The 22907-nt window shown below is 39.4% G+C and overlaps 1 protein-coding gene across 1 annotated transcript in view; it reads left to right on the top strand.

The window, feature by feature from the left end:
• LOC101114669 (EGF-like and EMI domain-containing protein 1) overlaps positions 1–22907 on the top strand; it is a 575484-nt gene that overhangs the window by 543783 nt on the left and 8794 nt on the right. The window contains 1 exon segment of the mRNA XM_042243830.2: positions 21184–21312. Within this exon segment, the coding sequence (XP_042099764.2) occupies positions 21184–21185 (2 nt within the window). The 3' untranslated portion in view covers positions 21186–21312.

The raw sequence follows: 22907 nt of genomic DNA, 5'->3' as shown, positions 1-22907 counted from the left end.
ATGCTAGTAAAGTAATGCTCAAAATTCTCCAAGCCAGGCTTCAGGAGTACGTGAACTGAGAACATCCAGATGTTCAAGTTGGTTTTACAAAAGGCAGAGGAACCAGAGATCAAATTGCCAACATCCGCTGGATGACTGAAAAAGCAAGAGAGTTCCAGAAAAACATCTATTTCTGCTTTATTGACTATGCCAAAGCCTTTGACTGTGTGGATCACAATAAACTGTGGAAAATTCTGAAAGAGATGGGAATACCAGACCACCTGACCTGCTTCTTGAGAAACCTATATGCAGGTCAGGAAGCAACAGTTAGAACTGGACATGGAACAACAGACTGGTTTCAAATAGGAAAAGGAGTACGTCAAGGCTATATATTGTCACCCTGCTTATTTAACTTATATGCAGAGTACATCATGAGAAATGCTGGGCTGGAAGAAGCACAAGCTGGAATCAAGATTGCCAGGAGAAATATCAATAACCTCAGATATGCAGATGACACCACCCTTATGGCAGAAATTGAAGAGGAACTAATAAACCTCTTGATGAAAGTGAAAGTGGAGAGCGAAAAAGTTGGCTTAAAGCTCAACATTCAGAAAACTAAGATCATGGCATTTGGTCCCATCACTTCATGGCAAATAGATGGGGAAACAGTGTAAACAGTGCCAGACTTTATTTTTGGGGGCCTCCAAAATCACAGCAGACAGTGACTGCAACCATGAAATTAAAAGACGCTTACTCCTTGGAAGGAAAGTTATGACCAACCTAGAAAGCATATTAAAGAGCAGAGACATTACTTTGCCACAGAGGTCCGTCTAGTCAAGGCTATGGTTTTTCCAGTGGTCATGTATGGATGTAAGAGTTGGACTGTGAAGAATGCTGAGTGCCGTAGAATTGATTCTTTTGAACTGTGGCGTTGGAGAAGACTCTTGAGAGTCCTTTGGACTGCAAGGAGATCCAACCAGTTCATTCTAAAGGAGATCAGTCCTGGGTGTTCATTGGAAGGACTGATGCTGAAGCTGAAACTCCAGTACTTTGGCCACCTCAAGCAAAGAGTTGACTCATTGGAAAAGACCCTGGTGCCTGGAGGGATTGGGGGCAGGAGGAGAAGGGGACGACAGAGGATGAGATGGCAGGATGACATCACCTACTCAATGCACATGAGTTTGAGTGAACTCCGGGAGTTGGTGATGGACAGGGAGGCCTGATGTGCTGTGATTCATGGGGTCACAAAGAGTCGGACACGATTTAGCGACTGAACTGAATTGAGCTGTGCTGTTCCTGGGTTCTATAAACTTATCTTGAGTATGCTCTGAAGGGAGTATTAACACACTTGAGTAGAAGCAGAAACACTTGGGTTTTGGGGATTCCAGGGTTCCTTGCCAAGTGTATGGAATCATCTCCTGTACCTGGTCTGCCCCCTTTGTCTAACCTCCATACTGCACATGATCCAGTCTGTGAATTCTAAGCAGATAATACTGAATGTTTCCCTCTTCAAGGAGAATTCTTGCGTCTAGTATGATTAGTGCTGTCCACCAAAACAGAAGATTGGACCTGGGTGTCCTTTCTAGATTCTATTCTTACCCCGTAAGTTTTATGGATCTTGGGGAAAGCAGTCATTGGTGACATAGCCTCTCAAGCTTAATACATAATCATTTCTAGAGAAGCAGAAAATTCTGGAATCTAATCTTATTTATCAGTTTCTGCGGTTGTGAATATACCATAACTAACCACTTGCACACTCATACTAAAGTAGAATGCATCAGATTTCCATCATTGTAGATGTTTTTCTGAACAGTTTCATAATAAAAGTTTTCTGAAAAATAAAACTAAATAGAGTTATGGAAATAACAAAAAAAAACAACATGATCCTCAGAGAGGTGACTTTCCCAGGGTAATATGGGTAAGAACTGATAATTCACAAATCTCCATCCAGGTCTTCTCTCTACATATTACCCTGTGATGTAATGAGGTGAGAACATGGAAATGAGGTTCTGTGAAATGAGGTGAGAACATGGATCTCAAGTCCTTTCTTGAAAAGTGAAAGTGAAAGTCGATCAGTCTTGTCCGACTCTTTGTGACACTATGGACTATACAGTTCATGGAATTCTCTAAGCCAGAATACTGGAGTGGGTAGCCTTTTGCTTCTCCAGGGGATCTTGCCAACCCAGGGATCAAACCCAGGTATCCCCCACTGCAGGCAGATTCTTTACCAGCTGAGTTGCAAGGAAAGCTCAAGAATACTGGAGTGGGTAGCCTTTTGCTTCTCCAGGGGATCTTGCCAACCCAGGGATCAAACCCAGGTATCCCCCATTGCAGGCAGATTCTTTACCAGCTGAGCTGCAAGGAAAGCCCAAGAATACTGCAGTGGGTAGCCTATCCCTATCTCCAGTGGATCTTCCCCACCCAGGAATCGAACCCCGGGTCTCCTACATTGCAGGCAGATTCTTTACCAACTGAGTTATCAGGGAAGCCCTCAGGTCCTTTCTTAAGGGCCCATAAACCAATAGGGTATGTTCCTACCCCCACCCCACCCCACCATTAGTGTAATAACTCCTGGGAAGAGGTATAAAGTCATGCCTAAGAAAGTGATACTGAGTCACCAGTGCTGACCCAGACTGTGCATACTTTAAACAAATGACTTCACTTTAGTTTCCTTAGTTTCTGCTGTAAAATAAAAATAATAATAGCCATTTCCTTGCAGAGTTGTTCAGGTTATAAAATGAAATAATACAGGGAGAGAGTTTAGAACAGATCTGATGCACTGTAGGTACTCGGAGAATGTCAGCTCTTTAGTCAGGAGCCTTTCTTCAGTTCTCCAATGCACTAATTTGCCATAACCTACTCTCCGGTCATTCTTACCTTCTTTGATTTCTATAAACTGTTCCCCTCTCTCTGCTTGAATTCTTATATTCTGAACATCTGCTGGGGGTAAAAGTCTCCTAACCACAATTTTAACCATACTACTTAATTCACCTTTTAGTACCTGAATAAAACGTAAGATTGAAAAAGTAGGCCTGCATAAATTAACCCTTGGTTTTCAAAATGGATATATTTCTCCTGGGCCTTCTCAGATGGTGCTGTTCATAGAGAACCACCTGCCAATGCAAGAGATATAAGAGACTTGGTTCTATCCCTGAGTCCAGAAGATCCCCTAGAGAAGGATATGGCAACCCACTCCAGTATTCTTGTCTAGACAATCCCGTGGACAGAGGAGCCTGATGGGCTCCAGTCCAGAGGGTTGCAAAGACATGACTTAAGCGACTTAGCACGTACATACAGATGCCTATTTCTCCTGTGGGTATTAATATAATCCATCCACAGTGAATTGAAATTGTAAAGTTCTAAAAATTTTATGTATTGTTTAACTTTTATCTGGAGCACTGACAAGGAGGAAATATTGTTAACAGATATTTGTTAGTACCGTCCACACATGTGGAGGATGGCAATCACCAGGTTCCACAAAAAGGCGACAGCCATCACGAAGACCCCAGTGAGATAGCATGCTGACCGTGGCATAGAAGGTTCCATTGCAAAAAGGAGCACTGTCACTTTGACTAAAACACTCTGAACATTTCCTTAATGATTATGTCATGTATGAGCATACACTCAGAAAACAAGCCTTAAAATGAGCCAGGCGGAGCTTGCTTTCATCACCTATGTGAGCCCCAGGTCTTAGCCTCATTTCCCTTTTCTGTTTCACACGCTTTTTTCCAGTTCTGAGCCACTGAATTATCCACACTCTGAAGCTCTTCCAATGACCTTGCCCTCTCAGCCTGCCCTCTCCAACTAGTGCTTTAATTGCCAAGGTAAACTGAAAAGGCCTGTTATCAAAAAATGTAAGGATGACTGCATGCTGATTCAGATTTGCTTATTTGCTATGAACTTATGCAATCAATGTCTTAAAATTTTCCTGCCTGTTTGCAACTCAAATATAAGTATATTGGGCCATTTTGGAAGAGAGATGTCATATGGCAAAAACAAGCAAACGTATAACAACAAACAATGAGAGAAATACTTAGGAACCAAGAGCATTTCCTCTAATCTCTTACACAATCTGTCATCTGGTCCTATTTATTCCACCTCAGAGAAAGTCTCTTGGAACAACCCCCTTAACTCCATCCTTTTCCAGATCTCCAGTTCAGGTTTTTGTCTCTCTCTAAGATGCCTACAATGGCACCCCCACTCCAGTACTCTTGCCTGGAAAATCCCATGGGTGGAGGAGCCTGGTCGGCTGCAGTCCATGGGGTCACTAAGAGTCGGACATGACTGAGCGACTTCACTTTCACTTTTCACTTTCATGCATTGGAGAAGGAAATGGCAACCCACTCCAGTGTTCTTGCCTGGAGAATCCCAGGAATGGGGGAGCCTGGTGGGCTGCCATCTATGGGGTCGCACAGAGTCGGACACGACTGAAGTGACTTAGCAGCAGCAGCAGCAAGATGCCTACAATGGCCCCCACAATGGGCTCCCATCCTCCAATCCAATATGCACACTGTCATCAGTTTGACCATGATGTTTCTATGGCAACTTGCAAGCCCCAGATCAAGGCTTCAGTGTGATATTAAAAATGCCTCACTTTTAAGGACCAGCACAACTCTTCAACATCATCCTTGTTCCTAAACCCTGTCCTGTAACCATGAAGTAATATGTCTATCACTTTCAATAAAAGACTTTATTCATTCATTCTCTTCCTCCTGACAGATGAATTTCTACTCTTCTAGACCCAGTTCTAATGCTGTCTCTCTGAGGATACCTTGATTCCCACCTGATCGGATTAACTATTCATTTCTTTTAGATTCCTTAGCCTTTCTTACATGTCTGTATGTAGCACTTGTTAGAATGTTCTATATCAATTTTTCACATGTCTTCCTGAATCAGTTCTCTTGGATTCTCCAAAACAGATAATAGGCTTATTCAGTTTTATATCATCAGTGCCAAGCACAGGACCTTGTGAATAATGTAAATGTTGAATAAATATTTAATAAGCAAATGAATGTATACACATACCAGCCAGGGGGCCAGTGTTCTGTTTTTGTGTAGGATCAGCCTTGCACCCAGTCATGCATATTGGACTAGAGAAGTATCCCTTCCTTCTGTTTTGTTTCCTTCAACAAATATTTATTGAGCAACTTCTGTGTTCTAGGTTATATGAGAGTCATCAGGCATATTAAAAATAATAAAACATTGTCTCTTCCCTGGAGATGCTTTCAATTTTAATATGAAGGAAAAGCAATAAATTAGTAATATGATTTGGGTACCAATTTCTTAACAGTCACCCCCTCTATGTTTATTACTGGACAACGGACATGTCTTCTCTCTGAGCATTGAAGAAATAAGCCAGCATTTGAAATAAGCCTTGAGTTGCACATGGTCACATCCATCTTGTGCCCTGACACCTGAGGATGTGCAGAAGGTCTTGGGAGAACCTTCTTGAAGTGTCTCAGTAGCTCAGAGAATGGTATCTGATGCAGAGAATGACAAGGTCATTGATCCAAGGGTCAGGACCCCTGGGTTCTAGTTTTAGCTCTGTTCTTAATTGGCTATGACCTTGGGCGAATGATTCACTCTATTTGGATATCTTGTCTGTAAATTGAGTGTGTTGTTCTATACTCTAGATTAATAGCTCTCAACCAGGAGTTCATCATGGGATTTTAAAAATATATCTCTTCAGTCCATACCAAAGAATCATTAATTAGAATTAAATCTCCCAAGTTAAGGCCAGGCTGTGTATATTTAGCAAAAAAAAAAAAAACTTGAGGGTAATTTGGAGAGGCTCTGACTGAGCTATATCTGCTCTCGATAATATCTTGATATCTGAGGTCTCTGGGCCTCTGTCTGGCAGGTCCCCACCCTGACTGAGACATGGAGACTCTAGGCCACTCCGGTCTTTCTCCCTTAATAGGCTGTGAGAACCAGGAACATTGTTTCAAGAAACAATCAGATCAGTAGCTGACATCATAGGTCTTCCTGAAAGAGAGGAAAGAGATGCAGAACACAGATAAGACAAAAAAAAAAAAAAATCCCCAGATGCTTGTGGGATGCTAGTAATCACAACTGGCACCGTGGGTCTCCCTGCAGCTTCTCAAACTTTACCACGGACTCAGCCATTCTGATGCCCTCATCCCCATATATTTATCCTCTGACTGAGGCACAAAGATCTGAGTGAGCTAATGCATCAAGCCATGAAAAATGAACAATTAAAACAATGAAGTTGTCAGTTCTTTTACCAGATTGCAAATAAATAACCTGCCTGTCAGCCTGGCTGTTCTGCTGGACCATTAGTTTAATACAAAGACATTCTGAGAAACGGGTGGATGACAGCTGATCTATCACAAGGCCTTTGATAAGGACCTGAGCAAAATATGCTGTCATAAACCACCTAAGGTCAATCCCAAATTGTAAGAAGCAAAGTATTAGATGAAATTTGCATATACCTCTCTGACCATCATGAAAGCTATACACTTCCTTTTTTTTTTCTTAACCAGTGGGAGGGTAGGTACTTGTTTTGACAGTCTAAAGCATCTTTCTGCTTATGTTTATTTAGCTTGTCAGGAACTCTGTGCTGGTATAGATGGCCTCGGAGTTTGTAACTGTCACAGTGATCTTGGGACTACACAATGTATCTCCTTGCTAGGCTGGACAGGGTCTTCCCATGAGAAATTACTTTGTGCCGTGACAAATACTAAGACAGTCATAAATTTCCAGACAAAAAGTCAGTTCATTGCATTTTCTTCTATGTATGGTTTGAATTCTGTGTGCCATCTCAGAAAACATTTGCCAGCCAGATATATTGCTCATGGAAAATAATTATGAATATATAAGGCAGTAGACAAGACAATTAAATAAAGACAAATTCATCACATTCTCTAGTAGAGATCTCATTCATGTTTAAATTTTAGTGGAAAAAGTAAAGATATGAATGATCTCTCAGGAATCACTTTGAAGAAGATAACCCTTATTTCTTAGAAGCAAAAAGCACTATTAGAAAGTTTACGCATTGTAAAATTAGGTGCGAAGCAGTGTTCATGAGGTTTTCAGGGTTAATCAACTTATCTAATTGACTTTGTTTCAATTTGAATTTAGCAAAATGACTCCTCAGTTTTTAATAAAAATCATTCAAATGGCTGAGAATGCAATAAATCAAAAATGCAATATTCCCCCTTCCAAAATTTTTTGGGTATTTATCTCTATTCAAGTCATATCTCCATGGTAAAAGTGAAATAAATTTTTAAAAGATAGTAACTGTCAATTCAGTCTTATTTTGGAGTATATTCACTGATTGATTCAAAGGGTGAAATCTTGCTTTAATTGTGTTGTTCAGTTACTAAGTTGTGTCCGCCTCTTTGCGACCCACGGACTGCAGCACTCCAGGCTTCCCTGTCCTTCACTATCACCTGGAGTTTGCTCAAACTCACTTCCATTGAGTCAGTAATGCCATCCAACCATCTCACCCTCTGTTGCCCCCTTCTCCTTTTCCCTTCAATCTTTCACAGCATCAAGATCTTTTCCAATGAGTTGGCCCTTTGCAACAGGTGGACAAATTAATGGAACTTCAGCTTTAATATAGAAGAAACAACTTAAATCTAGAGAAACCACCCATAGAGGTTTTGTGGTTCAGAAAGATTTAAACTAGAAAGTGGCATGGATTATGCTACTTGAAACTGGTTTGACCAGTTCTTCCAGGGACCTGGATGTCTAACTAGTAAACAAAGTGAATAAGAAATTGTCAATATAAAACTGTCCAGGCTGATTTTCATACCTACTAAGTTAAAGCACAACTTGGTCTATTATCCAACTTTGTAATCTCTTCAGTGTTATATAAAATTAGCACCCTTCTCACTTCCTAAGAAAAATCCCTGAGAGAATGGAAAAAAGCTCAGAGCTCATCCTAAGGCCATCTTAGTTTTGTTCCGATTTTTCCACTTCGTTACCTTACCATTTGTGCAAGTGGTTTAATATCTGCTTGTCTTACTATGTGTACAGTAGCACCTGCCTAAAGGAGACCTTACACATATTAATAAAAGTAAACACTGTTCTATAGATAGGAGAACCCCAAAATTATTTTCTTAAAACAGAAAAATAATATTATACATGAAGCACTAAGAACAACAAGCAGTTCATGATGTGGAAAAATCCACTGTGATGTGCATTTAGTCTTTTACTTCTCTCAGTTTTAGTCCTTGAGAAGTCTCTTCTTGAGTCTTATGTAGGTGTATCTGGGCCCTCAAGCTGCTTCCCAGGTTCTTGCTGGGCTCTGACCTCTCAAGAATCCCAAGTCATTCTCAAAGTGACATTCATTACAACATGTCCTTTAGTTCCAGTAAGTAAAAATTTTTAAAAATAACTGATGATAGTTTTTCCATAATTTTATATTATATAGTTCTTTTCTTTAAAAAATTGTATTTTTGTGTTGATTTCTATAACAACTTGTGCATCAAGCTGTTATTAGTAACATAACCATTTAATAACATGATCTCTAAGGATAAATCAGAAGCTACTTAAAATACTTGGGAATATAGGGATTGTGATAGGCTGAATGATAGGCTGTCAAAGATATCTCAGTTTCTGCAGTCTGTTAATATGTTATCTTGCATGGCAAATGGGACTTTTCAGAAGTGATTAAGGACTGGAGATGGAGAGATTTTTCTGGATTACCTGATAGACCTAATATAATCAAACAGGTTCTTGTAAGAGGGAAACAGGACTTCCCTGAGGGTATAGCAGCTAAGATTCTGTGCACCCAAATGCAGGGGGACTGGGTTCGATCCCTGGTCAGGGAACTAGATCCCACATGCTGCAACTAAGGATCTGGCATGCCGCAACTAAGCCCCAGCAGAATCAAATAAATACAAATAATTAAGAGAAAAAAAAGAGGGAAACGGAATAAAAAGAAGCAGCTAAGCTGCTGACTTAGAAGATTTGAGAAAGTGGCCATAAACCAAGGAATATAGGTGGGTTCTAGGAACTAGAAGAGGCAAAGAAATAGATCCTATCTTTAAGTATTCAGAAAAAAATGCAGCCCTGCCAACATCCTGATTTTAGACTTCTAACCTGCAGAACTGTGAGAGAATGTTTGTTTTTAAAAGCCACTAAATTTGTGACAGTTTGTTACAACAGGCATAGGAAACCAATAGAGAAACATTTATTACAACATCAATTCAGTTCAGTTCAGTCACTCAGTCATGTCTGACTCTTTGCGACCCCATGAACTGCAGCAGGCCAGGCCTCCCTGTCCATCACCAACTCCCGGAGTCTACCGAAACCCATGTCTGTTGAATCGATGATGCCATCCAACCATCTCATCCTCTGTCGTCCCTTTCTTCTTCTGCTCTCAATCTTTCCCAGCATCAGGGTCTTTTCCAATGAGTTAGCTCTTCTCATCAAGTGGCCAAAGTATTTGAGTTTCAGCTTCAATATCAGTCCTTCCAATGAACACCCAGGACTGATCTCCTTTAGGATGGGCTGGTTGGATCTCCTTGCAGTCCAAAAGACTCTCAAGAGTCTTCTCCAACACCACAGTTCAAAGGCATCAATTCTCCTGTGTTCAGCTTTCTTTATAGTCCAACTCTCACATCCATACATGACCACTGGAAAAAGCATAGCCTTGACTAGACGCCTTATCATTGTCTAACATACATACACAGGTACCATTGCCCACACATTATTTGAGAATTATATCAGTACCTCATAGGCTTCCTTTGTGTTTCAGCTGGTAAAGAATCTGCCTGTAATACAGGAGACCTGGGTTCGATCCCTGGGTTGGGAAGATCCCCTGGAAAAAGGAAAGGCTACCCACTGCAGTATTCTGGCCAGATAATTCAATGGACTGTATAGAATGTGGGGTCGCAAAGAGTTAGACACAGCTGAGTGGCTTTCACACATCAGTAACTCATACATACTTGGATCTTACCCTTTGGAAATTTTTTCTCCTCCCTGTTCTTTTCCCTCACCTTTCCCTTCCCACTACATATCCTCTTTCTAGTGTTTCAGATCTGTTAAATGGAAATCTCCTCACAGAGAACATTTAACACAAAACACATCCCATCCTCTCTCTGCCAGTCTAAATTAGGGCCCCTGATGTCATTCTCTCTCATAGCACCCTACCCCTTACAACATTTTAAAATTAGATATTTATTTGAGTGATTATTTTATTGTTTTCCTCTTTCTTTTGTTGCACATTTGAAGGGTACAAGTACCATGTTTGATTTTGCTCACTGTTGTGAACCTAGCACATAGTAAGTATCCAAGAAATATCTCTTGGCTGAATGAGAATGTTCCGGAATTCTGCGAGTTCAGTTCTGTAAGATGGAGTGAAAGCCTGCCTCATAATGCAATCTATCAGGGATCATGAGCCAACAAACTAATACACCACCTTCTCCTTCAGAGGACAAGGAGCAGGTTTTGCTTTAAATTTGATTTCCTCAGAAGTCCGAGTCAATGTCATTCAGCCAGATGACAATTGATAGATATTTTTCATGATGCATATATAATCTAAGAAATACTATAGTATTTCTCAAAAATTCCCTTTAATAACATTCAAAGTGCTTTTGCTGCTTTTATTTCCATTTGCACTTTATTGGTTTTCAATATGGGGTTCCCCAGGTGGTGCTAGTGGTAAGAATCTGCCTGCCAATGCAGGAGATAGAAGAGATGTGAGTTCGATCCCAAATTGTAAATTCCTTCAAAGACACTTAAACATCCATTTAAGAACTGACTTTGAGAACTTCAAGAGATCAATTTTTCCTGCCTAATTATTTATAGTTTCTGCAATTTTGATTCCACTGGAGCTCAAGAATCAAAGCTAAGGATTTGCTTGAACTCTTCTTGGGATGAAGAAGTGATTAACATTTGTGAACATTTTTGTGAAGCTTCAAAATGCAAAACAATTAAGGAGGATGTGGATACATTTTATTTATATGTATTTCAGAGACTTCATGCCACATGATTTCAATGCTTTTAGAAAAATATCAATCTTTATTTCTTTTTAATTTTTTAATTGGAAGAAAATTGCTTTACAATATTGTGTTGGTTTCTGCCATACAACAATACAAACCAATCATAATTATACTGGTTATGAGAACCAGTATCACCTCCTGATGATATATATCACCTCCTTCTTGAAGCTCCCTCCCCTCTCTTCATCCCACTCCTCTAGGTCATTATCACAGAGCATCAGGCTGGGCTCCCTGCATTACACAGAAACTTCTTACCAGCTATTTGTTTAACCTGTGGTAGTGTATATATGTAGGTGCTACTTTCTTCATTCATCCCACTCTCTCCTTCTCTAACTGTGTCCACAAGTCTGTTTTCTATATCTGCATCTCCATTCCATCCCTGAAAATAGGTTCATCAATACCATATATATGCATTAATATAGAACATTTGTTTAGAAAAACATTGGTCTTTAAATATTAGATACTTTCCCCATATCATCCTGAATGTGTCTATGGGTTTTGCCCATGTATAGCATCTCTGTTAAATAGTTGATCCTGATTTTAAGTATAAGGGTTTCAATGGAAAGGAAATAGATTTTACTGAAATACAGTGAGATTTCCCTATGTTACTGTGTCTACTCAGTTATTCCTCCTAACAATCTGTGAGATAGCTCTCATTGATCCCACTGTACGGAAGAGGAAATTGAGGATCTTATTGACTATGCCAAAGCTTTGACTGTGTGGATCACAACAAACTTTGGGAAATTCTTCAAGAGATGGGAATACCAGACCATTTTACCTGCCTCCTGAGAAATCTGTATGCAGGTCAAGAAGCAACAGTTAGGACTGGACATGGAACAACATACTAGTTCCAAATCGGGAACGGAGAATGTCAAGGCTGCATATTATCACCCTGCTTATTTAACTTCTATGCAGAGTACATCATGAGAAACGCTGGGCTGGATGAAGCACAAGCTGGAATCAAGATTGCCAGGAGAAATATAAATAACCTCAGATACAGAGATGACACCACCTTTATGGAAGAAAGCAAAGAAAAACTAAAGAGTCTCTTGATGAAAGTGAAAGAGGAGAGTGAAAATGTTGGCTTAAAATTCAGCATTCAAAAAAATGAAGATCATGGCATCTGGTCCCATCACTCCATGGCAAATAGATGAGGAAACAATGGAAACAGTGAGAGATTTTGTTTTGGGGGGCTCTGCAATCACTGCAGATAGTGACTGTAGTCATGAAATTAAAAGACACTTGCTCCTTGGAAGAAAAGCTATGACCAACCTAGACAGCATATTATAAAGCAGAGGCGTTACTTTGCCAATAGAGGTCCATCTAGTCAAAGCTATAGTTTTTCCAGTAGTCATTTATGGATGTGAAAGTGGGACTACAAAGAAAGCTGAGCACCGAAGAACTGATGCTTTTGAACTGTGGTGTTGGAGAAGACTCTTGAGAGTCCCTTGGACTGCAAGGAGATAAATCAGTCCTGAATATTCATTGGAAGGACTGATGCTGAAACTGAAACTCCAATAGCTTGGCCACCTGATGCAAAGAGCTGACTCATTGGAAAAGACACTGATGCTGAGAAAAATGGAAGGCAGGAGGAGAAGGGGACAACAAAGGATTAGATGTTTGGATGACATCACTGACTCAATGGACATGAATCTGAGTAAGTTCCAGGCATTGGTGATGGACAGGGAAGCCTGGTGTGCTGCATTCCATGGGGTCACAGAGTCAGACACAACTGAGCAATTGAACTGAAGTGAACTGTGGTCTTAAGCAATTGTTTAAAGCCAGAGATAATGTCCATAGTGGTGCTGAACCTCCCTGGCCCAAAGTTCATGCCATTTCCTCTAGAGCACACAACCTTCAGTGGATCTTGCCGACCAGCACGGTAATCATGTGGCCCCTCTCTATCAAAGCAAATCATACAGAATGTTGCTTCCCTCAAAGCCCCGTACATCAAGACAGGAAATGGCTAAATAGATGGGGAGACTGGAGCTTAGCATACCAACACTTCTGTGTTCAGCATGGCCACTTTGACTCCTTAATGTTGTTATTCTCCTCAGAGCACAGAATTTTGTGGCTGTATTTGCTGTGACCCTGTCAAGCTTTATGCTCAGTAATGCCATGGCAAAAACGGGTCTTCCCAGTGATGCGAAGACTTTGTAGAACTGCAGCTCATGGCTTCTGAATTTATCAGAAGGCTTTAAAGACGCACATTTGATTTTTCTGATTGTGAGCCTTTCATTAGGGAGTACCTTTCATCACGTCACAGTGAAATGGGGCTGATTCTCTTATGTATTTACTGACAACGATGTGAAGGAAGTAAGAATATCACAAACATCCACTTCCAGTCACCTCTGAAATGCCATGGCCAGTTCTTCTTGCTTTACCACTCATTAACAAGTAAACTTAATCAACTTCTCAAACCAGATGTGCTCTTTGGCATAACTAGCAAGTTCAGGATAAGTGCTTTACTGATATATATGTGAATATTTAGTGATTCTTAGAGAAAAAGGATTTTAGATCAAGAGCAGACTGTATAAACAGTTGTTCACATGCTGAGTCAGATTCCACCTAATTCTCTTACTTGTACATGTCCCAGTCAAGAAGAAAGGAAAAAAATTCTCTTTTTTTAAAATTAATCACCCATATTTCATTAGTCTTTGTTTTTAATACTAAGCAAGCAACCAAGGGCCTTTAAAGTTAGCTAGAATATCTAGTTTGTCTACCATTGCTGTCATTTCTACTTAAAAAGAAAACTGGAAGATGAAATGATTTAAGGACTGTGGATGCTGAGAAAACAAATAACCCCACAGGCACACAGAGCAGCCAGTGAAGCAGAGGGATACCATGAACAAGGCAGCTAATAACTTCTCCAGTGTAAGGGTTTTCTAAAAGGTTTGTTCTTTCATGATGCTACACCCCCGAGGTGATAAAAGGTTGATCCAGAAATTGTTATGCAACTTTAGGTGCAGCAACCTAAATTATCTGATTTTTTTTTCACTGAATTTGTTTGAATTGTCATGAGATACAGCCATGAAAATCAAAATGTCTGCTTGACTCAAACTTGTAAGCTGAGAAACTGAGAAATATCTAGAAAGCTTTCTCTTTTCCTAACAAAATGGTATGATATTATTTAGAAGTTGGGAAGGAAACCTTTTACTGCTTGGACTGTTAAAAAAAAAAAAAAAAAAAAAACAATTCAAAACCAGCAGAGTAGCTGACAAGTGACACAAATACAGTACATTCTAATGCACAGAGAGAAACAACCTTGAGAATTTAAACCGGCTGCACCAAAAAAGAAAAAAATTCTTTATCCAGATATGTGGTCCCTCATGAATTATACTATTATTTTCGTTGATTTTACCTGACATCACCCTATGAGTTTCTTTAGTGACAAGAAAATTGCAGCCGGCCCTTGACAGTCGGTCACAAATTGACTGAACAAAACAAAATCAAACACTGAAGTAATCCCCAAGTAAATTTAATGAAACCTAAATCCCAATGGGTAGAACACTTCTGTAGGCAATGGTCTTATTTAATAAATTTTTCCCTGCTTTCACTTTTCGAGCTATATATACACAGACAAATTTAATTCATTGGGTTTACATTTCCTCTTTCCCTTAGTTTGTCCACCAGGCACATACAGGAAGGACTGTAAACAGGTATGTCAGTGTTCAGCTGAGAATGAGGAGTGTCACCCAGTCACAGGGAGATGTACCTGTCTGCCTGGCTACCATGGAAACTGCTGTCATCTCTATAACTGTGTTCTGTGCTTTAGTTGTAATTTATTGAAGAGACACTGTTGGAGTGGGTCATCACTCGGAATGCTAAAGGGCAAATGTTAATTCAAGGTTCTAATTCATTGTAAATCCTATGGGAGTTTTCATTAGAATGGTTGAAAACATACTTTCCTGTGTAACTCATTCTCCCATTTGCCTTTCCTATTCAAAATATCCCCAAGAAAAAGATAAGAATTAAAGAGAAAGAAAGAAGAAAATATGAACCAATTATTATAAATCGATATATAGCAAATGGCAACATATTCAGAGTGATTCATAAAGTAAGTTAGTTCCACAATCTGCTTTTAGGAACAATCAAGTTAAATAAATTGTTATTCTGGAATGAAAACAGTGACTTGCTTAAATGACAAAATGCCAGTTGGCTCATTGTTGTATAATAAAAAAGAATAGTCCCTTGACCAAACACCTTATATTCATTTGTTAGGACATTTTAACATAGAAATGGTTATAGGAGAACACATGATAAAAACTCCCAAGGAACATGTTAAAATGTTCAGTCAGCTACTTAATTTTTAAGCTCGTAATTATTTATAATGTACTTTTTATAGGTTTAAGGATAAAATGATTTGGCTTTAGTTTCATTTTCCCCCCAACTTGGCCCTTGCTACTCTCTTTTCTCCCCAGTCGTTCCTATAACAGGTTTTTTTTTTCCCCCTACTTTCGTTTCCTAATTCTGCAAGTATATGGATGAGTTTTGGATCTCTCCCAAAAAACACCAGCCATGAAACATAGACTCATGGTCAAACTAGTGGCTCCCATTTTCCACAAGCTATAGAATATATATTTTGAGTATCAATTCTCACATTTGTCCTAATTTTAAACTTTACCAACTAAAAACACAGTTAAGCATGTACAAAAATGGTTTCATACACCCAAAGAACCCGTAAGCATTGCATTATTCAAACTTACAATGAAGAACTAAAGCATTAAATTAATAAAATTTAAATTATTTTTTCGGTCATGGCAAATCTCAAGCAATGGAAGAAAGGAGTGATTTTCTCACATTTGATGCTGTCACATTTCTCAGGAAGGATTTCTTCTTGATATCAAGGATATTTCATCTGAATAAATCAAAATTAAGTTACATAAAGCTGGTCGTACTTCCATTTCAGAAAGCCAACTACCTTGGGCTGAAGGAGGAGAGGTTTGCCTTGAAAAAGCCAGGCTGAGGCCGGGAGCTGCTCCCTGACTAGTCCGATGGGCTCAGTTCCAGGCAACACGTGGTTGGAAGTTGCTGCAAAGGTTCCTTGGCAACATGCACTGTAATTACAGGACGACAAAAGAGGGGTTCAAGAAAATATCCTTAAAAGGTGTAGCTGGCCCAAAAGCAAACATTCCAGCAGCCAAAAACAACTGGGCTTTCATCTTCCCAGGTTTGGAGTGAAGAATCAACATTTTCTCTCAGTAGAGGTCAGAGGAAGCAGACAAACTTAGAGTAGGAATCTCACCACTTTTCCTTAATTTATACTGGGTGGTTTAGTCCAGTCTATGGATAGCAAGCAGGGAGGAAAACAAACTTGATAGATGTAAACTCATCTTGCTATGTATTTTATGAGCAACATGAAATTGTTAAGTGATTACAAATCCTGGAAATCTTTCATTTCTCCAACCTGCAGTATGATTTATTAGAAGTCTCTCTGAGCGAACTGAAGGCATTGGAATCCTCTAGAACTATAGACCACTCTGTTAACAGTATCTATAAGAAGACCCATAACACTTGGTTTAAGATGCTTTGAGAAACATGGGCCACAGGATAGCTCACCTGTGCCAAGAGGAAGATGTCAAGACATGAGTGGAAGCTTGGCTTGAATGGTCTTGCTCATAGCAATGATTGTTCAGACAGACCAAATTTTAGTGTCTGTTTTTAAGAATAAAATAAAACTGTGTAACAATGGCTGGTGCATATGTGAATAAACTGGTCAAATACTACTAGGAAAACAGACTGAAAAACAGATTCATGCTTTTCATTTGCTTTGGAGCTAAGTGTCTCAAGATACAGTAACAACCTTGCTTGTTCTAATTTCCTAATTAAACTTCCCAAATGTCACTCACTTCGTCATGGTATACAGAAACCTTTAATATTTAAACAAATCAGAATGGTGAATTCATTTCCAAGCTTCTTCTTAATCTCCTTCATGTAGAGGGGGTGGTTCAAGGATAGGGGAAAATATTAATAATCATCTTCTAAGAGTACGTCAACGCTGTTTATTGTCACCCTGCTTATTTAACTTCTATTCAGAGTACGTCATGAGAAATGCTGGACCGGAAGAAACACAAGCTGGAATCAAGATTGCCGGGAGAAATATCAATAACCTCAGATATGCAGATGACACCACCCTTAAGGCAGAGAGTGAAGAGGAACTAAAAGCCTCTTGATGAAAGTGAAAGTGGAGAGTGAAAAAGTTGGCCTAACGCTCAACATTCAGAAAACAAAGATCATGGCATCCGGTCCCATCACTTCATGGGAAATAGATGGGGAAACAGTGGAAACAGTGTCAGATTTTATTTTGGGGGGCTCCAAAATCACTGCAGATGGTGACTGCAACCATAAAATTAAAAGACGCTAACTCCTTGGAAGAAAAGTTATGAGCAACCTAGATAGTATATTCAAAAGCAGAGACATTACTTTGCTGACTAAGGTCCGTCTAGTCAAGGCTATGGTTTTTCCAGTGGTCATGTATGGATGTGAGAGTTGGACTGTGAAGAACGCTGAGTGCCGAAGAATTGATGCTTTTGAACTGTGATGTTGGAGAAGACTCTTGAGAGTCCCTTGGACTGCAAGGAGATCTAACCAGTACATTCTGAAGGAGATCTGCCCTGGGATTTCTTTGGAAGGAATGATGCTAAAGCTGAAACTCCAGTACTTTGGCCACCTCATGTAAAGAGTTGACTCATTGGAAAAGACTCTGATGCTGGGAGGGATTGGGGGCAGGAGGAGAAGGGGACGACAGAGGATGAGATGGCTGGACGGCATCACTGATTCGATGGATGTGAGCCTGAGTGAACTCTGGGAGTTGGTGATGGACAGGGAGGCCTGGCGTGCTGTGATTCATGGAGTCGCAAAGAGTCGGACACGACTGAGTGACTGAACTGAACTGAATGAAAAATAATGGCTTCCCAGGTGGCACAGTGGTAAAGAAATCTTCTGCCAGGGCAGGACATGCAGAAGATGTGGGTTTGATCCCTGGGTTGGAAAGATCCCCTGGAAGAAGAAATAGCGATCCACTACAGTGTTCTTGCCTGCAGAATCCCATGGACAGAGGAGCCTGGTGGACTACAGTCCATGGGGTCTCAGAGAGTTGGACACGACTGAGCACACGTGCACGCACACACACACACACACACACATAAAATAGAAAATAACCAAATATCCCTTGTTCAAGAAACAAAATTTCCTGGGAAAAATAATTGTAAAGAATAGAACAGAGGTCAAGAAATGATCAAAGTGGAATTTTAGGAAATGAGAGAGGGGAGACCGAACACCCCAACAAGCCAAATGAAATCATTATCTCCCAGGCGTACATTTCCTTGTTAAATTTAGTGAACATCTGAGCAAGAGATGTATGCATGATTCTAGAAGTTAGAATTTCACATAGTCACAGAATTATATGAGAAAGTAGAGCTGTCAGTAAAATAACTTATTCTTAGGAAAAAAAAGTTATGGGTACTTTTGTAAACACATATCATACTCAATATAAATTTAATGAGTTGCGGGATTAAGAGGTTAGTGCATATACTGTCTTTCAACAGATGTTATGCTCATTAGAAGGTTAATTTCATCATATTCAGTGTTCCGATTTTAAAAGGATAATTAAGTTGAAGGCTTATTTTCTTTCTGTATACCAAGAAGAAACAGCAAGAGATGATATTTTCACGTGCAAAACCACCATTCAGACAGTTTGAAATGAGTATATGTCAGAGAGAAATTATGTTTTCCAAGTCACTTCAATTCAAATGAAAGTGATCTTAAAATATAGATCTTTACATATATCAGTTATATAAATTCATCAGATAACAGCATCTAACTCTTCTTTCCTTTTAACTGATGCTCATTCTTTTATACCCATTATTATATTTACAGTTCAACATTTTCTTAATTAATGAATATGTAAATTTCACTTTATGGGGTGTTTTTTTTCCCTACTTGAACAAAAACCCATGTCACTTTTCACTTCCTAGTCACGGGATTGCAGAATTTTTTATATTCGTCAATTCTTAATTTAACCTCCTTTTTAGAAGCAACATGCCAGCAGTACACACCACACTTCATTGTTTCCAACTATACCAATTTCTTTCTTTGTGTTTTTTCTCCACTATCAAGCAACCAAACATTTGTTTTAAGCATCATATAATAATGATAAAAGCTATTAAAAATTACATTCCGAAAGACTGACCCAGATAGACATGAGAACATTTTATATTTTGGTGAATAAGAGGAGATAGAGACTCTTTAAACCACTAGTTCTGTTTTTAGATACACTCTATTGAATTTTAGTAAGGGAGAAAAGTAACTTCTTAGGAGGACTAAAGAATGCTGTATACCAAAGAAGTATCCGTTAACTATGAGAACTGGGTTGGAAGGAAGAAACAATAGGAGAGAATGTGAAGTGCATTTGTCATTTTTCATAGAAGGAAAAAAGTAATACAACAGCTGCAACAGAGAAGTAACCTTTGATAAGAATGGTCTTAGCTGTTTTCTGTTCATTCTCCTTCTTGAAGGATTTTATTAATATTTTAAACCTGAAAGAGAAGGGGAGAAGGGAACTGAAAGAGGGAAGGGGAAGCCATTTGACTCTGAGGCTCAAGATGAGACAGTGGATTCTAGGATAGGATATAGATAGGGATTATAAACAATCTGAGTTTCAATAAAAACCATTTTTTGGTGTCTAAAACCTGCTACATGCGCAACACTCCAAAATGTTCTTTACCATCAATTCTTACATAGAAATACAGGACAAAGTGGAAGGAAGCCAGTGTCATTCAGTCTCAGTTTAGTCATTTTTAGAACTGTGCTTCCAAGTGAAAACGTTGTGCAAGAGGAAGGACCTCAGGCAAAAATGAAACCTTTGCACTCAGGTTAAGGAAATAGGGAAAGGGTTTTGCCATAGGCCCGCCAATGATCTTGCCACTGTGAAAGAAAATAATGGCTACCATTAACTTGGGAGCTATCTGAGATTGGTGATATGCGAGGCACCCTACTTGTTCACACAACAAGCCTGTGATTCTGTTATCATCCTCTTTGGGAGCAAAGAACTAGGAGCTCAAAGGAAGGACTTCTCAATAACATTGGCAAGTGGAAGATACAGGGTTCAAATCTCAGTCGTTTCAAAACGTTCTATATCTTTTTATTTTAGAAATATGACAGGAAAAAGGAAACTTGTCTTTACCAGGTAACATAATTTTGTGTAATAACATTTTTTAAGTAACTATACTCTACTTCCTCATCTTCAAATAATTGTTGAGCCAGATGGACCTGAGGTCTCTTGAAACTGAAACTTCTGTGATTTTAAGACTTTAAAGTACCAGACGTTTCATAGAGCAGGACAGCAACATATTTGGAAGTGCTTCAAAGTCAGTTAAGTGCTTGAATCCCTGCTACATTTTCTCTTCTAGTTACTTATCCTATTTCTACTTAAACTCTTGCAGAGATGGGACTCACTGCCTCATGGTGAAAGCTTATTCCAATTCTGGACAGCTCTTTCAAATAAGCTTACCTTATTAAGATAATATCTCCCTTCTTCCTTTTCCATAAGACTTCCTTTTCATGTGTGAAGACAGTTTTATCTTCTTAGGTCTATTTTCTCTAGCTAAATACCCCCAATCTTTCAATCATTGCAAAGATAATATGATTTTCAGGTCACTCTTTGCCCTGTTCAGTCTCCTTTTGCCTTGAAGTCTAGCCATATATCTACCTCTTACACAAGTATCATCAAGGTCAGCCAAGATCCTTGGAAATGAAAACTGAGACACTAATAGAAAATTAAGATGCTTCCTCCATGCTTGCTGCCATTTTGAATTCTTATGGGTATTAAACCCAGATCATTCCAGATCAGACAAACTATACTTAGACATTAACTGAAAGAATGACTTTTTCTAGGCAGGAATAAAACCAACTTCTTCGGTGAATTGTCTTTTTTTCTGAGCATACTCTAAAAGTGGGTAGATTTTCAAGGAAGTTCAAGGTTAAGTTTCTTATATCTTATTAATGAACAGCCTCAGGAACTCTATATCCCCATCTGTATTTCTAAGGCATCTATACATATCCATTTGTATCCTCAGATAAGTCCATCCCTTGAATCAGTATCTTGAAGGTGATAAGAATACCAAAGAACAGTAATTGGAATGTTGAATTAACCACATGATTATGGGCATGAAGTTAAGCACTGATAGCTTCAAGTTACAATACCACATATGGTTTTGTTCTCTTTCATCAGGATGCCCAAAAGGCACTTATGGCCCTTATTGCCAAAGAAAGTGTAAGTGCCTGAATGGTGGCAGCTGTGACACCATGATTGGAACCTGTGACTGCCTTCCTGACTTCATCAGGGCTGACTGCAGTCAAAGTAAGTTGCTCTATCTACTATGAATTTGATATGCTAAAGCAGAGTTTTAAAGAACTGCACTTAGAGAGTACATGTTTTTGCATTTATTTTACATAATGATTCATTGCAGCAACAGGAGTAAATTCTAGGTTGAGGAGTACTTTGGCAGGAATTTGACTGAGAGCTGAAGTCAGTGAAGGCAGCCAGGAAGCCCTCTGGTCACAACCTCTCTTGCCCCAGCAATGCTGGACTCAAGTCAGGATAAGAAAATGTGTTTGGCAAGATCAGAGCAGACTGGAGATTCCTATGTACACCATGTCAAATTCATTGTCCAAATTTCCACAATTTCATTTATCCTCAGCAATTTTCCAGCTCAAAATTAAGTAGTTTCCCCTTACCTAAAAGTAACCATTTCCTGAAAATCCAAAGACCTTAAATAACTACCTATCATACAAACTCTGGGAGATGGTGAAGGACAGGGAAGCCTGGCATGCTGCGGTCTGTAAGGCTGCAAAGAATCAGATGTGACTGAGCAACTGAACAGCAACATCATATAAGTAACTACTGACATAAAATTTAAGGGACCAGATATAAATTAAAGATGCCATACAAATGCACTGGCTTAGACATTGTGGGAATATCCATAGCAAACACATTTTGCTTTGATCAAATCCATCAGTTTCCAACTATTCAGACAGTTCACAAGATGATGATGGTCTTTAGGAAGGATGGAGGAGGCAATGAGTTGGAGAGGGCGTGGTGGGGAGGTGATCCTGGCAATGTTGTATTCTTTAACCCGGTGCTGTTGATGAGGGTATTTGCTTGGTGATCCTTTATTGATCTGTTCACTATTATTATATATTTTGTGCACTATTCTGTATTTTCCCTGGTGGATGTCCCAAGTGGCTCAGTGGTAAAGAATCTGCCTGCAGTGCAGGAGACCTAGGTTTGATCCCTGTGTCAGGAAGATCCCCTGGAGGAGGGAATGGCAACCCAATCCAGTATTCTTGCCGGGAGAATCCCATGGACAGAAAAGCCTGGTAGCCTATGGGCTACAGTCCATAGGGTCACAGAGAGTCAGACATGACTAGAAACTTCACTTCACATGCATTCTTTATCTTGTACTTCAGAAAAGAGTAAAGATTTTTTTTTTCAACTTTTCATTTTATATTGGAGTATAGCCTATTAATAGTGTTGTGATAATTTCAAGTGGACAGCAAAGGGATTCAGCCATACATATACAGGCATCCGTTTTCCCCCAAACTCCCTCCCATCCAGGCTGCCACATAAAAGTAAAGATCTTAAAGACTGAAGGACTGTGATTGTGAACTTGAGATTCTTTTATCTGGAAAAATGATAATGAAGTTTGTGATCAGGCAGAGTTATGGTTATGTGGTAAAGATATCCAGAATTCTTATCTTCTTCAGGCAGGTAGTTGCTCTGTTTTCTTCTTATGAGGGTAATAATCTTAATTACTCTGCTTCAGTATCCTGCTGTTCCGAGAATAAAAGATGAATAAGGCAAAGTCCTGGCTCCAAGTGGCAGAAAATTGAAACCTAATGGATACTGCCTCCGAGGCCTCAATGGCCAAGTTATCTTTGAGTGAAAGCCAGCCC

The sequence above is a fragment of the Ovis aries genome, chromosome 1, assembly GCF_016772045.2.
Source record: "Ovis aries strain OAR_USU_Benz2616 breed Rambouillet chromosome 1, ARS-UI_Ramb_v3.0, whole genome shotgun sequence".
Lineage (NCBI taxonomy): Eukaryota > Metazoa > Chordata > Mammalia > Artiodactyla > Bovidae > Ovis > Ovis aries.
Note: the sequence above shows the minus strand (reverse complement) of the source record. Positions and strands in the feature narration are given on the sequence as shown.